Below are 15,866 nucleotides of genomic sequence, written 5' to 3' on the forward strand. Positions count from 1 at the left end.
TTGCCATTTTTTAAACAGAGCAATAAATCATTTCCTTTTGTTGAACTCGAGGAAAACTACAGGAAATTGTTGTAAGGGAAGCCCTAGAGGTTTTTCTAACGTCTGTGTAGCTGGAAGCCACATAACAGCAGCTGTTTGGCTTCAGAAGAAAATTCTTCCATTAGTTATTCATGACAAAAAAGTTAATGGAAAAACAATAGGACTGTTTCAAGTGGAGAAAAAGTGCCAAATAATTAGTTGGGGTGAAAGTGGGCCGCACAGTGCCTGTTTTTCAGGCGCTATGTGATCTCCCAAGTCCCTAAAATGGCGGGCAGGAAGCCTGATAGGAATGGAACTGCTGCCATGTTGGGTGAGGACAAACCAGAGGCATCCTTTATCCACAATTGAAGCAGGTGTTGGGTCCCTTATTTGCAAATGCAAACTGTCTAACACCTGCTTCAGGTCACTGCTGCAACATTGGTTTGCCCTGAGGGAAAACCATCTCAAAAGATTGCCTGTAATATTTTTTAATAAACAAGGTCAGTTACTTCCCACAATCACCAACCCGAACACTGCCAGACGCGAGATCACCAGCCTCCGACTTCCACGCCTCAGTCCCGACCCTTGATATCTCTGTCCTCGAGGCTCTGATACCGCAATGTCTCCCACCTTTACCCCTCCGAGGGCCCAGTCTCTTCTCTTCCCCCTACCGGATCCCAACCCCATCGCTCATCTGCAACACTCCTCCCATCCTCTTCAGTGTAATGAGGTCCAAAGCATACTCTCCGGGACTCCTAGCTCCTCACCATTCGTGCGCTGGGTAATTACCCTGCATGGGGGTGGGCAACCAAAAATGGGTGCTCCCGAATTTCTCTCCGAATATTTTTCTGGTACACTGGAACCTCCATTCTCTACCAACCGACCCGCTAGTTGGATGATGGAAGTTGGAAGAACTGACCTGTTGATTGCTTAAAAATTAAAACCCACTGTAAAATAAATGGCTGTTTTTGATTTTTTGAAAAAGCCATTGCAAAATTTAAAACATGCATTCAAATAAAAGCTTTTTATAAGGGACATTATTTGCATCAATACATGCAAGTGATACAAGTTTTGTCCATTATCTTAATGGTCATTGCAAGGTAAATGACAAACAGTTTTTCTCTCCCCGCCCACCCCTCAACCAAGCAAACAAACATTTCGACAAATATTTTTTCCTGAAAGGTCTGGCTTCTTTCAGTTTGAAAGAGCAGACTTCTGTCTGGGGAAGTTATCTCGCAAGCTTTCCCCAAAGGATGTCCATGCTTGCTTTGCTAGTCTGTATCATCTGTTATTGCGTTCCTTCAGGATTGTGGTGGTGATATGTTTTCGTCACTGAGGCAGTTCCTACAGCAAGGTCCAAAAAGATTGAATTAAGTTCAAATAAATATTTAATCATTCACGGGATGTGGGCGTCACTGGCAAGCCCACTGTTTATTGCGCATACCTAATTGCCCTCGAGAAGGTGGTGGTGAGCCGCCTTCTTGAACCGCTGCAGTTTGTACGGTGAAGGTACTCCCACAGTGTTGTTAGTTAAAGAGAATAAGGTTGAGAAATTTAGGGGAAAATAAAGACATTTCCTGATATCTCAACCAATACAATAATTCAGTTCTACGCTGGACAAAAGACACTGGTACTGATTTTCATATTAACTGCATATCGGGCAGGTGGTGGATGGATTGGTGGCTCTAGTGAGAGGCCCAAACCATATTCATGTTCTGACCTTATTCGAACATATCCTGATGGCCAGCTCATTGGCGGAGGCAGGGCAATCCGGCACCCTCTGTGAAATGGAGCCAGAAGTCAAAACTTAAAGTAGGGGCGGGGGTTGTGATGGTGGCGGGGAGGGGGTGCAAGGGTGGTGGTGGTGGGCGGGGGGGGGGCGATGGGGAGGGGGTGGGTTGGCGGAGGCATTGAGTGGGTGAGAGCAGACTCCAGCAGGTCCTTTAAGGACAGCTGATTCGGCCACTCACTCTACATCCAGTACCATTGCAAAGAGTGTGCACAACCCATTGGTACACGACTATTGCGTGGGGATCGTATGACCCGCGTAAGAAACCAGTTTAAATAAAGCTCTTGTCTGTTTCGGATGCTAACATTGGCCGCGGAACAATCATCAGGGCATTGAAGTTTTTTTCCCCCACTTTCTTTGAACACTTTTGCTTATTAGTTACAAAAATATTGGAGATGGGTAGAAAAGGCTGTTTGACCGAGAGTGAAGTATCATCAAATCGGGTAACAGAGAGCCTGTTTGTTTCCCAATGGTGTGGGAAGGCGGTGCACCGTGAGTATGGAAGTTTTGGGTGACCAATCGCGCTGGAGGCAGCAGGTCATGTGATAAACTCCAGGAATCCGTCCAACCAGAGTTGGTGACCCTAATCAGTCAGTGGAAGAATTTTTCGAAACATTTTAAAGGCTCAGTTTCTCAATGACTAATTGAGCCCATCTGAGTCTGTCTGTTTTTCTGTTCAGTTCTGTGGTTGTCCCTCAAAGGCTTACAGAGCCACATGGCACACCAATTTTAGGAGGCAGATATCAGGAAGAAAATTATTATGTGGAAAACGAATTGATCACAGAGACAGGTAAAGCTAATGGATAACAGAGAACACCGAAGATGTATTGCAATTACCAGCTGTCGATTGCTTTGTGCACAGAGAATAGATTTGTCTCTGTAATCCTTGTTGAATTTAGTTTTCTCCACTTAATGGAATTATAGCTAATTCATTTTTTCACAGTGACGTTACTTCTGTCTATTGAAACCACCGACAAAATGGTCAACAAAACCTTGTATCAGAGCACAGTCTAAAACTGCAGCAAACTATGAAATTATGCTCAAATGTGTATTTTTTGGTTTCCAGGGACATTTTGCAAAATGTAAGTCAAGGTTACTCCTGTGCTGGTAGAAAGCTATATTTAGTTTTGAACAAACCACATGGCAGATAGGGAAGTATGTTATGCTTTTTTTTTCCTGTTTGCACTGTTGGCATGGTTGAGCTTTTGTTGAAATAGTCATATTTTGCAGCCATATAACAGTTTGTGAATGCAAGATGGTGCAAGCAAGTAAGAAATTTATCAGAATTTAAACTGTCAATTACGAGACAAAAACAAAATGAATATCCCTGAGATCATCCACCAATAGTCACCATTTAGAGAGCTTCTGTCCCCCTGGCCACAGGAAGCTACAGATTGTGTTTCTTCTTCAGGAAAGGAGAAAGAGCTGGAGACACACAGCAGGTCGGTCAGCATCTGTGGAGAGAAGTTAGTGTTTCAGACATACAGTTCTTCAGCACAATCTAAAAGCTTACAGAGTCTCATTAAGTATCTATAAAAAGCCAGCACCACTCTCCAATGCGGAAAAATGAAAGTGCTGGTTCCACAGGAAATCAATTACTGGATATGTTGGTTTGAATGCTATTCTAGTAATTACTCAATAAAGGTTCTTGACATTAGCAAGCTCCAGACAGAACTGTTTAGGTCAGAAATCTGCTGGGGAAGTGAAAGAAAGCAACAGCGTGCACAAAATGCAACCTCTTAACCCAGTAACAATCATACCAACACCAAGACAGTCAGCTCAGAGTCATCTGCTTTCCTTGTGCTCTGCAGTAGTAATTCTGGAGGAGGAAGACTCTATCGAGATTTGGAGCTAGATCCTTATCTCAGTAAGATTTCCTGAGATTCCTCCATTCTCTGGGGGCCTTCTGTATTAATGATTGAGGCAAGTGAAACTGGTATTTTAACTGCTGCCAAGATTTTTTTAATGCAAAATTGACGTCGTCAGACAGCACTGCATGCAGTAAGTAGAGAAATGTGTGGGATTTGTTGTATTCCCACTTAGCATTTTCCTCTTTTGTGAATAATATTGATTTCCTGAGATTCCAGAGTAAAACCATTGAATCATTCTTGGGCTTTGATTATTTATTTGCTGTGCACATGAGAATCAAAATACCAGTCAAACGAGCAGTTTGGTCCATTCTCTACTTAATAGAAGCAGTAAATCGGCACTAGAGCCAGAAATAATACAAGGTTAGAAATTAAGATCTTCCTAGAAAAAGTAAGCATGTATTCTGTTGCTTTATACATTTAAAAAGGTTTTTTTTTAAAACGAGGAAGAAATGTTTATTTTCCATGAAGTAAGGCTGTGGGGGTGGGGAAGGAAGGAGGATCAGATCACCGTCATTGAGTTAAGCTAATATGAGACTCAATGGCCCTGATTTTAAAGTGGAGGGGTGGGTACAGTGTGTATGAACCCCAGAGTAGGCAGCGTACCCAAGGATATCTGGGGATGTAGATCGGCCTCATTTGCATAAATTATCCCAGTGACCCATCTGCACCTGGCCAGATCCACTACCTAACCGGCGGGCGAGAGCAGGAGCTCGGCAGCGGCAAGGGTCCCTGACTGTCGGTTGAGGCAGAAGGTAATCTGGAGGTAATTTGGCGGGGGTGGGGGGGGGGGGGGTGGCGGGGGCAGGGGCACTGCTCCCCACTCGGGCATCAGACCAAAATTGCAGATGGGGTCCTGATGACATCATCAGACCCCCATCTGCATATTTAAAGGACCCCACTCTCTTCACGTGGGTGTCCCGCTCGCCTGCTCAGAAGAGCATGTCAAGATCAGGGACATGGTGGGAAGGCAACAGAATCAGAATGGGAATTGACGGTTCTTATTTTAATTGTCCCCCCCCCCCCCCCCCCCAGCCATGTTTTTGCCACGTTTGAGTTAAAATTGGAGCCAGTGGCTAAGATCAGACTGTACTAAACTGCGGTGTTCTTCCAAGGCTTTTGGCTGAACTCCAGCTTTCAGTATGGCACCTGCAATCCTCAAAGGGTTAACAAAGATTATGCTAATGATTTCCCCCAGGGCCTTTCTAGCCTTCCCACGGCTAAATGTTCTTATTTTTTCATGCGATGATCTCTGGAGGCTGCGGTGACAACATTTATATAAACACTGTGGTATTTGGCTACTGTACCATCATTTCTCTTGGGAGATGTGGGTGGGAAATTGCAGTATATTAGCCAAATACAGTATTTCTGTTTCCAGCAAGTAGAGCACTGGCCCATTAGCCAGTGTACTGTTGGTGGCTCCACTTCAAAATTCTGAATGGTCACATGCAAAAAGAACTGAAATATGTGAAAATAATTTGTTATTGAAAGAAAACACGAAACCAAACTTGGGGGGAAAAGAAAGGTCACTGCAGTTGTCGAAATGCAAAGTAAACTGGAAGAGGCGGGGCTGTGCTGCGTCAGTCCATTGAGTAAATAGCAGAACCGCACCACAGGAGTGCACCGAAGCGAGTTCACACAGTCAAACTGATTTTGTTCATTTTGGGTGCTCAGAATTCTGCCCCAGAAAGAAATAATATTTCTTTAAGAAGTACAGTTTGGCTACTTTATAGAGTTTTAGAATAGCTAGGGGTAGAATTTCCATGGCATTCTCCCAATCTCTTGCCTTAACTTTGGCGAAAGATTCATGGCAACTCTGGAGAAATGGTAGCAGGAGCTGATCTTTGCTGTGCAAGTTGTGTCTTTGGGGGATCTGCCAAGATAAAGCGGCAAATCCGGAGAACTGCAGAAACTCCAGGCGCTAGTCTGCTAGAAACAATGAAAAGGATATCGTCAGCGCAATAATTATCTAGCTACAAAAATAGAAATAATTGCCCAAAACTACCAGTGAAGTACTTGTAGGTCCTTTCTCTCTGATATGCTGATAGGGTTAGCTGAAGTAGGGTGGGAGGAGGTTCATGTGGAGCATAAACACCAGAAACAGCCAGTTGGGCCCGATGGCCTGTTTCTCGGCTGCAAACACCATTCTACGTAATTCTTGAAGATTCTTAATTATATTTTTGCAACTGTGAACAGTTTCAAACTGCTGTCAGTTGTGTACTATGTTCAGTTGTTCAATTTTCAACTTCAGCGGGGGCAGAAAACCTGCACTGCATTCATTTGCACACCCATTATAGGCCCCGCCCAACTTTCCTTTCCATCGATCAGTCAGTTTTCCAACCCCTGCCGCTGAAGTTGAAATGATCCGCACAGAGTCTGGAAATGGTGCAGTGAAAGGCCGCCCAGCTGATCCTGTTGTCTGTCATGGCTCAGTGGGTAACGCTCTCGTCTCTGAGTCAGAAGGTTGTGGGTTCAAGCCCCACTCCAGAGACTTGAGCACAACATCTAGGCTGACACTCCAGTGCTGCACTGTCGGAGGTGCCGTGGTTTGGATGAGTTGATGAACCAAGGTCCTATAAGAACATAACATTAAAAATAGGAGCAGGAGTAGGCCACCATTAATAATATCATGGATGATCTGATCATGGACTCAGCTCCACTTCACTGCCCGCTCCCCATAACCCTTTATTCCCTTTATCGCTCAAAAATCTGTCTATCTCCGCCTTAAATATATTCAATGACCCAGCCTCCACAGCTCTCTGGGGCAAAGAATTCCATAGATTTACAAACTCCTGAGAGAAGAAATTCCTCCTCATCTCAGTTTTAAATGGGCAGCCCCTTATTCTGAGACTATGTCCCCTAGTTTTAGTTTCCCCTATGAGTGGAAATATCCTCTCTGCATCCATCTTGTCGAGTCCCCTCATTATCTTATATGTTTCGATAAGATCACCTCTCATTCTTCTGAACTTCAATGTGTATAGGCCCAACCTACTCAACCTAACTTCATAAGTCAACCACCTCAACTCTGGAATCAACCTAGTGAACCTTCTCTGAACAGCTTTCAATGCAAGTATATCCTTCCTTAAATATGGAGACTAAAATTATATGCAGTACTCTAGGTGTGGCCTCACCAGTACCCTGCATAGTTGTAGCAGGACTTCTCTGCTTTTATACTCCATCCCCTTTGCAATAAAGGCCAACATTCCATTTGCCTTCCTGATTACTTGCTGTACCTGCATACTAAATGTTTGTGTTTCATGCACAAGGACCCCCAGGTCCCGCTGTACTGCAGCACTTGGTAATTTTTCTCCATTTAAATTATAATTTGTTTTTCTACTTTTTCTGCCAAAGTGGATGACCTCAAATTTTTGCACATTATACTCTAACATCTGCCAAATTTTTGCCCATTCACTTAGCCTGTCTACATCCCTTTGCAGATGTTTTGTATCCTCCTCTCAATTTGCTTTCCCACCCATCTTTTATCATCAGCAAACTTGGCTTCATTAAACAAAGTCCCTTCATCCAAGTCATTAATATAGATTGTAAATAGTTAAGGACCCAGCACCGATCCCTGCTCGTTACTGTTTGCCAACTGGAAAATGACCCATTTATCCCGACTCTCTGTTTTCTGTTAGTTAGCCAACCCTCTATCCATGCTAATATATTACCCCCCCTCAACCCCGTGAACTTTTATCTTGTGCAGTAATCTTTTATGTGGCACCTTATCGAATGCCTTCTGAAAATCCAAATACACCACATCCATTGGTTCCCGCCTATCCACCCTGCTCGTTACATCCTCAAAGAAATCCAGCAAATTTGTCAAACATGATTTCCCTTTCATAAAACCATGCTGACTCTGCTTGATTGAATTATGCGTTTCCAAATGTCCCACTATTGCTTCCTTAATAATGGACTCCAGCATTTTCCCAACGACAGATTTTAGGCTAACTGGTCTATAGTTTCCTGCTTTTTGTCTGACTCATTTTTTAAATAGGGGCGTTACATTTGCGGTTTTCCAATCCGCTGGGACCGTCCCAGAATCCAGGGAATTTTGGCAGATTACATCCACTATCTCTGCAGCCATTTCTTTCAAGACCCTAGGATGTAAGCCGTCAGGTCCAGGGGACTTGTCCGCCTTTAGTCCCATTATTTTACTGAGTATTACTTCATTAGTGATAGTGATTGTATTAAGTTCCTCGCTTCCTATAGCCCCTTGATTATCCACTATTGGGATGTTTTTAGTGTCTTCTACTGTAAAGACCGATACAAAATATTTGGTTCAACGTCTCTACCATTTCCCTGTTCTCCCTTATTAATTCCGCAGTCTCATCGTCTAGGGGACCAATATTTACTTTAGCCATTCTTTTCCTTTTTATGTACTTCTGGAAACTCTTACTATCTGTTTTTATATTTCGTGCTAGTTTACTTTCATAATCTCACTTCCCTCTCTATCATTTTTTTAGTCATTCCTTGCTGGCTTTTTAAAAATTTCCCAATCATCTGGCCTCCCACTAGTCTTGGCCATTTTGTATGCCCTTGTTTTCAATAAGAAATACCATCTCATATTTCCTTAGTTAGCCACGGATGGTTTTTCCTTCTTATTGGGATATATTTTTGTTGCTTAGTTATGAAATATCTCCTCCAATGTCTGCCACTGCTCATCAACCATCTCATTCTTTAATCTATTTTCCCAGTCCACTTTAGCCAACTCTGCCTTCATACCTTTATAGTCTCCTTTATTTAAGCTTAGGACCCTGCTTTGAGAAACAACTTTCTCACCCTCCAACTGAATTTGAAATTCAACCTTGTTATGGTCACTCATTCCTAAAGGATCCTTTACTAGGAGGTCGTTTATTAATCCTGTCTTATTACACAGCACTAGATAGAAACATAGAAAATAGGTGCAGGAGTAGGCCATTCGGCCCTTCGAGCCTGCACCACCATTCAATAAGATCATGGTTGATATTTACCTCAGTACCTCTTTCCTGCTTTCTCTCCATACCCCTTGATCCCCTTAGTCGTAAGGGCCATATCTGCCTCCCTCTTGAATATATCCAACGAACTGGCCTCAACAACTTTCTGCGGTAGAGAGTTCCACAGGTTAACAACTCTCTGAGTGAAGAAGTTTCTCCTCATCTCGGTCCTAAATGGCTTACCCCTTATCCTTAGACTGTGACCCTTGGTTCTGGACTTCCCCAACATCGGGAACATTCTTCCCGCCTCTAACCTGTCCAGTCCCGTCAGAATCTTATACATTTCTATGAGATCCCCGCTCATCCTTCTAAACTCCAGTGAATAAAGGCCCAGTTGATCCAGTCTCTCCTCATATGGCAGTCCAGCCATCCCTGGAATCAGTCTGGTGAACCTTCGCTGCACTCCCTAAATAGCAAGAACGTCCTTCCTCAGATTAGGAGACCAAAACTGAACACAATATTCCAGGTGAGGCCTCACAAAGGCCCTGTACAACTGCAGTAAGACCTCCCTGCTCCTATACTCAAATCCCCTAGCTATGAAGGCCAACATACCATTTGCCTTCTTCACCGCCTGCTGTACCTGTATGCCAACTTTCAATGACTGATGAACCATGACACCCAGGTCTCGTTGCACCTCCCCTTTTCCTAATCTGTCACCATTCAGATAACTTTCTGCCTTCCTGTTTTTGCCACCAAAGTGGATAACCTCACATTTATCCACATTATACTGCATCTGCCATGCATTTGTCCACTCACCTAACCTGTCCAAGTCACCCTGCAGCCTCTTAGCACTGTCCTCACAGTTCACACCGCCAACTGCTCCCTGTTTGGTTCCGCAACGTACTATTCAAGGAAACTATCCCGGATTCACTCTATGAACTCTTCCTCAAGGCTACACTGGCCAATTTGACTTGTCCAATCAATATGATGTATTAATGCTTGGGGATCACCAGACACCAGAGCGCGCCGCAGTCGGAGGTCATCAGGCTGTAAGCATGTGGCATGTGTGCTTGGTCACCTGTATATAAGCCAGGTGTCTTTGTCACTCTGGCACTCTTGGTCTGGAATAAAGATGGATCGGGTTGCACCTGACTGCATTTACAGTAACCAGTCTCTTGAGTCATTACAATTGGTGACGAGGTAATTTAAGAAACTTCGCATGCACAATGGGCACTGTTGGAATCCTGGAGCGATTCGTGGATGGCGAGGATTGGGCGGATTTTGTCAACCGCCTGGATTAGTATTTTGTGGCCAACGGCATGGAGGCAGAGACCTACGCAGTTAAGTGCAAAGCAGAATTGTGTACGTTGGTGGGTAACCAAGTGATGCAAAAAGAGGGAATCATCATATCACGCTAGCGTTTCTACACGCATGTTCGTGCTGAGGGCCAGGTCGTGTCAGGATTTGTCGCCGACCTGCGATGTCTTGCTGAGCTGTGTAAGTTTGGGAACATGCTGGAAGACATGCTGTGAGATGTCTTCGTGATAGGCATCAGCCATGATGCGATCCTCAGGAAGCTGTTGGCTGCAGAGACACTGGATTTGAAAAAGGCCATCGCGACTGCCCAGGCATGCATGACGACGGATGATAATTTGTGGCGGATATCATCGATGAGTCGGAGTTCCACGGCAAGTACTGTAAACAAAATGGTGTCGTCTTCGGGCAGAGCTATTTGTGAAACTTGCCACTGCTCAGAGCCCACCAACTGGTTCAATTCAGATTTCACCCTGTTGGCGTTGTGGGGGCAATCATCGGCCTCATCAGTGTCGGCTTAGACAATATTCATGCAATGGCTGTTCGAAAGTGGGGTATCTTCACAGGATGTGTCCACAACGGAGCAAGCATGGTGCGCTTCACCACGTGGTTGATGAGGACCAGTTCAGTGATGGCCCGGATACGTAACCCGAGGAGGAAGTGAATGGACTATATTTGCTCCTGAGCAAAAGCCAGCCGATAGTCATTACTGTGAAGCTGAATGGCATGCCTGTATCAATGGAGCTGGACATGGGTGCGAGCCAGTCGATAATGAGCCAAACGACATTCGACAAGCTGTGGGACACTAAGGCTGCGAAACCGAAGCTGAGTCCAGTCAATGCCAGGTTGCGTACTTACACACAGGAACTCATACCGGTGCTCAGCAGTGCAGCAATCGAGGTGTCGTCTGACTTTGTGGTTCACGAGCTACCGTTATGGATCGTCCCAGGTAATGGTCCAATGCTGTTCGGCAGGAATTGGCTCGAGAAAATTAAGCTGAACTGGAATGATGTCAAGCTATTGTCCTCGGTGGATGATACTTCGTGTGCTCAAGTATTGAAAAGGTTTCCTTCTTTGTTTGAACCGGGTGTTGGTAATTTTACCAGAACCAAGGTGCAGATTCACCTGGATTCCATGCAAGGCCTGTATCACAAAGCACGGTCTGTTCTGTACATGATGAGGGAGAAGGTTGAAATTGAGCTTGACAGACTCCAGCATGAAGGAATCATATCACCGGTCGAGTTTAACAAGTGGGCCAGTCCTATTGTTCCTGTGTTGAAGAGCGATGGCATTGTCAGGATTTATGGAGACTACAAGGTTACGATTAAATGATTTTCGAAACAGGATCAGTATCCATTACCGAGAGCTGATGACCTGTTCGCCATGCTAGTTGGTGGAAAGTTGTTCACTAAACTGGATCTGACATCAGCTTATATGACACAGGAGCTTGTTGACACTTCGAAGAAACTTACTTGCATCAACACCCATAAAGGACTGTCTGTCTACAACAGGTGTCCTTTTGGAATTCGTTCGGCTGCAGCCATATTTCAGAAGAATATGGAAGGTCTACTAAAGTCCATCCCTAGAACTGTCGTGTTTCAAGATGACATTCTGGTCACAGGTCGCGACACTGCTGAACATCTGAACAACCTTGAGGAAGTTCTACATCGACTGGACAAAGTGGGACTTGGGCTGAAACGTTCAAAGTGTGTCTTCATGGCACCTGAAGTTGAATTCCTGGGGAGGAAGATGGCTGCTGATGGCATCACACCCATGGATTCGAAAACCAAGGCCATCAAAAACGCACCCAAGCCTCAGAATGTGACGGAACTGCATTCATTCTTTGGGCTACTCAAATACTTCGGTAATTTTTTATCCAGATTGAGCATTTTACTAGAGCCACTGCACGTGCTGCTCAGAAAAGGCGACAACTGCGTCTGGGGTGTATCTCAAGATAGGGTTTTTGAGAAAGCTAAGAATCTGCTCTGTTCAAACACAATGCTGGTTCATTATGATCCGTGTAAGCATCTTGTATTGGCCTGTGATGCTTCATCATATGGGGTTGGCTGTGTACTCCAACAAGCAAATGAATCGGGCAAGCTACAACCTGTTGCATATGCTTCGCGAAGTCTGTCTAAAGCGGAAAGAGCTTACAGTACGGTAGAGAACGAAGCTTTGGCCTGTGTGTGGGGTAAAAAAATGCACCAGTATCTGTTTAGTCTTCGTTTTGAACTAGAAACTGATCATAAGTCACTCATCAGAGGACTCAGCTGACATTACTGACTCTGAGCCTTCAATCTCTGATGTGGTCATGACCACTCCCATCAGATCGGCTACTCAGCCCTCAGTCTCAACGGACTCTGAACGCTCGCCCAGAGCCAAAGTTGAACTGAGACGATCAACTCGTGAGAGGAAAGCCCCAGACCGTCTTAATTTGTAAAAAGACTGTTGTTAAGATTTTAAAAGGTTAAGATTAATTGCCCATAATTATTGTCGTTCCTTTTTTTACAAGCCTCCATTATTTCTTGATTTATACTTCGTCCAACAGTGTAGCTACTGTTACGAGGCCGATAGACTACGCCAATCAGTGACTTTTTTCCCTTATTATTCCTTATCTCCACCCAAACTGATTAAACATCTTGATCTTCTGAGCCAATATCGTTTCTCACTAACCCACTGATCTCTGCCTGTATTAACAGTGCTACCCCACCTCCTTTTCCTTTCTGTCTGTTCTTCCGAATTGTCAAATACCCCTGAATATTTAGTTCCCAGTCCTGGTCACCTTGCAACCACATCTCCTTAATGGCTATCCAACCATATCCATTTGTATCTATTTGTGCCGTCAACTCATCTATTTTGTTACGAATTCTATGTCCATTCAGATAAAGAGCTTTTAAATTTGTTTTTTTACCATTTTTTTCCTGCTTTGACCTCACTTTCTGATTCACTTTTATGTTTATACATTCTGTCCCTTCCTGGCACGCCCTGGTTTCCATTTCCCCCAGTGCTACCCTGCTCTGTTGCCTTCTCCTTTATTCTTTGACTTTTCAAATTTTCGCTCACCTGAATCCTCCTCCCTACTAATTAATTTAACGCCCTCTCTACAGCCCTAGTTATTTCATTCGCCAGGATCCTAGTCCCAGCACAGTCTAAATGGAGCCCGTCCCAATGGAACAGCTCCCTCTTACCCCAGTACTGGTGCCAGTGTCCCACGAACCAAAACCCATTTCTCCCACACCAGTCTTTGAGCCACGGGTTTAACTCTCTAATCTTATTTACCCTATGTAAATTTGCTCGTGGCTCAGATAGTAATCCAGAGATTATTACCTTTGTGATTCTGCTTTTTAATTTGGCCTCTAGCTGTTCATAATCTCTTAGCAGAACCTCTTTCTTTGTCCTACCTATGTCTTTGGTACCCACGTGGACCACGACAACTGGATCTTCCTCCTCCCACTGCAAGTTCCTCTCCAGCCCAGAGGAGATGTCCTTAACCCTGGCACCAGGTAGGCAACACAGCCTTTGGGTCTCACGCTCTTGGCTGCGGAGAACTGTATCTATCTCTCTAATGATACTGTCTCCTACCACTACAACGTTTCTTTTTACTCCACCCACTTGAATGGCCCCCTGTACCACGGTGCTGTGGTCCCTGCTCTCGTCTACACAGGGAGTAAGAGCCTTGAACCTGTTGGACAAGAGCAAGGGCTGAGGCTCCTCCATCACTCCAGCCTGAGTTCCCATACCTTCCTCACTCGTCGTCACACCCTCCTGTCCCAGGTGGACATAAAAGATCCCATGTAACTATTTTGAAGAAGAGCAAGGCAGTTATCCCCGGTGTTCTGGCCAATATTTATCCCTCAATCAACATCACTAAAACACGTGTTTTGGTCATTATCTCATTGTTGTTTGTTCATCTGTCATTCCCACCATGTTCAGGCGGTGAACAATGCGGAGAAATGTAAATTCGGCCTGGGAATTAAAGTGACGTGGGCCTGACGTCCAGTTGTCCATGGGGGCTTTCTATCCCTCCCCACCCCAACCTGCCTTCAGTTAAAATTGGGGCTTTGGACGTTTCAGTCTTGAATGGAGGTGAATGAGAGAAGATCTTCTAAAGACATGCAAGGTACTAAGTGGAATAGAAGGGAAATTACCTAGATGGAAGGTTTTACAGGTGGTTCAAGGGCATGGAGGTGGAGATGAGGCAGTGGTTGAGTAGTTGCAGAAGTATTGTGGTGAATGGAAAGCAAAGGACAGGAAGTTAAGGGTTTGAAAGGGCAGTTGTAGTGATTGTGGAGAGTTTTATTTTTCCAAGAGTGGCGAAGAGGGAAGTGGGGTTGGATGAGGTTATGGGGTTGTGGATGGTAAGGGATACAGTGCAAGGTCGGAGGCGATCTTGTGCAATATATGATACATTCCTGCATTAGATTTAAAACCATTCCTGTCTGGTTTTTTTACATTTAATTTAGTTATTGAAGCAGCAGAAGTCATGTGACAAGTAATACGATACTGCTGCAGAAGACAGTATCTCCCTTTCAGCTAGAAATTACTGGATAATTTGATTTTATTTAGCACCAAAAATTTTCTGTGCCGTTTTAATTCAATTGCTTAATTTAATTTACTGGATAATTTAACTGTTTTTAGTTCTAGAAATGACTGAATTATCAGCAGTACACTAGAATATGAAACTGATAAATTGTGTCTTCTAGGACTTCCCTGACAGGTGCGAGTGTGTGCGTGTCTGTATCTCAAGTGAGGAGAGGAGCAAGCTCATGAAACATACCCTGTTTAAATTTGAATGTATAAGTTCTCACATAAGACGATGGGAGGGCGTTGCTTGTGGATTCATCCCTGCATGAATCTATGCCTTCTTCAGGAAATAGAGGAAAGAATTAATGCTGAAATGCAAAGTAGAGGAGAGGCAAGGTCCTCGATTAACTAGAGTGAATCCCTGTATCTAATTGATAGGAAAAATAGTTTTTAACTTTGAATTTTGTTCACTTTGTCCTCATTTACTTGCCTATACTGGAGAAATTTAGCTGCATTCTGCTGAGACCTGAGCCTGAGATGCTGAGAAATGAACAAAATTCTGTTTCCTTTTTCTCCAACAGATCTCGACCTTAAACTGCAAAGATGTCCGATGAACGCCGAGATAGTACAAGCAGTTTACAAAGGAAAAAGCCACCTTGGCTCACGTTGGATATCCCTGCCAATCAGCCCCCAATGGAAGAGCCTACCTTTATTCCGGTATGAAAGGAAGAATTGTTTTATATATCACTTCATATATGTTGGAAGGAGAAATAAGGAGGCCACATACTCCTTGGAGTCTAAATGGGGTAGAGGAGCAAAGGGATCTAGGGGTACAGAATCACATATCATCGGAAGTAGCAACACAGGTTAACAAGGCCATAAAAATACAAACTCAGGACTGGGGTTTATTTCGAGAGGGACAAAATTCAAAGCAGAGCGGTTCTGTTCAACTTCTATAAAACTTTGGTTAGACCACACTGTAAACAGTTCTGGTCTCCACATTACAAAAACGACATAGAGGCACTGGAGAAGGTGCAAAAAAGATATACAAGGATGATACCAGATCTGAGAGGTTATAACTACCAGTAAGAACTGAACAGGCTGAATCTGTTTTCTCTCAAAAAGAGAAGATTGATAGAGGTATCTTACAGGTAGATGGAGAGAATATTTTTCCACTTGTGGAGGATTCCAAAACTAAAGGGGTCATAAATATGAGAGCCACTAATAAATCCAATAAGGAATTCAGGAGAATTCCCTAGTAGTGGTAAGAATGTGGAACTTTCTACTACAAGGAGTAATTGAGGTGAATAGCATAGGTGCATTTAAAGAGAAGCTAGATAAATACATGAAGGAGAAACGAATAGAAGGATATGTTGATAGGGTTAGATTTTAAAAAGGGTGGGAAGAGCCTCGTGTAGAGCATAAACACCAGCATATGGA

At 44.0% G+C, this 15,866-nt stretch overlaps 1 protein-coding gene across 9 annotated transcripts in view; it reads left to right on the forward strand.

Moving 5' to 3' along the window:
* Positions 1–15,866, forward strand: part of rhbdf1a (rhomboid 5 homolog 1a (Drosophila)) — a 346,823-nt gene that overhangs the window by 194,220 nt on the left and 136,737 nt on the right. For 8 of the 9 annotated variants that reach the window (XM_070901161.1, XM_070901163.1, XM_070901162.1 and 5 more), the window contains one exon: positions 15,008–15,143. In XM_070901161.1, the coding sequence (XP_070757262.1) occupies positions 15,030–15,143 (114 nt within the window). In that variant the 5' untranslated portion in view covers positions 15,008–15,029. Of the gene's footprint in view, positions 1–2,520; positions 2,598–15,007; positions 15,144–15,866 lie in introns of those variants that run through there. The other variant, XM_070901167.1, reaches the window with a different exon arrangement.

The sequence above is a fragment of the Pristiophorus japonicus genome, chromosome 15 (assembly GCF_044704955.1).
Source record: "Pristiophorus japonicus isolate sPriJap1 chromosome 15, sPriJap1.hap1, whole genome shotgun sequence".
NCBI classification, from domain to species: Eukaryota; Metazoa; Chordata; class Chondrichthyes; family Pristiophoridae; genus Pristiophorus; species Pristiophorus japonicus.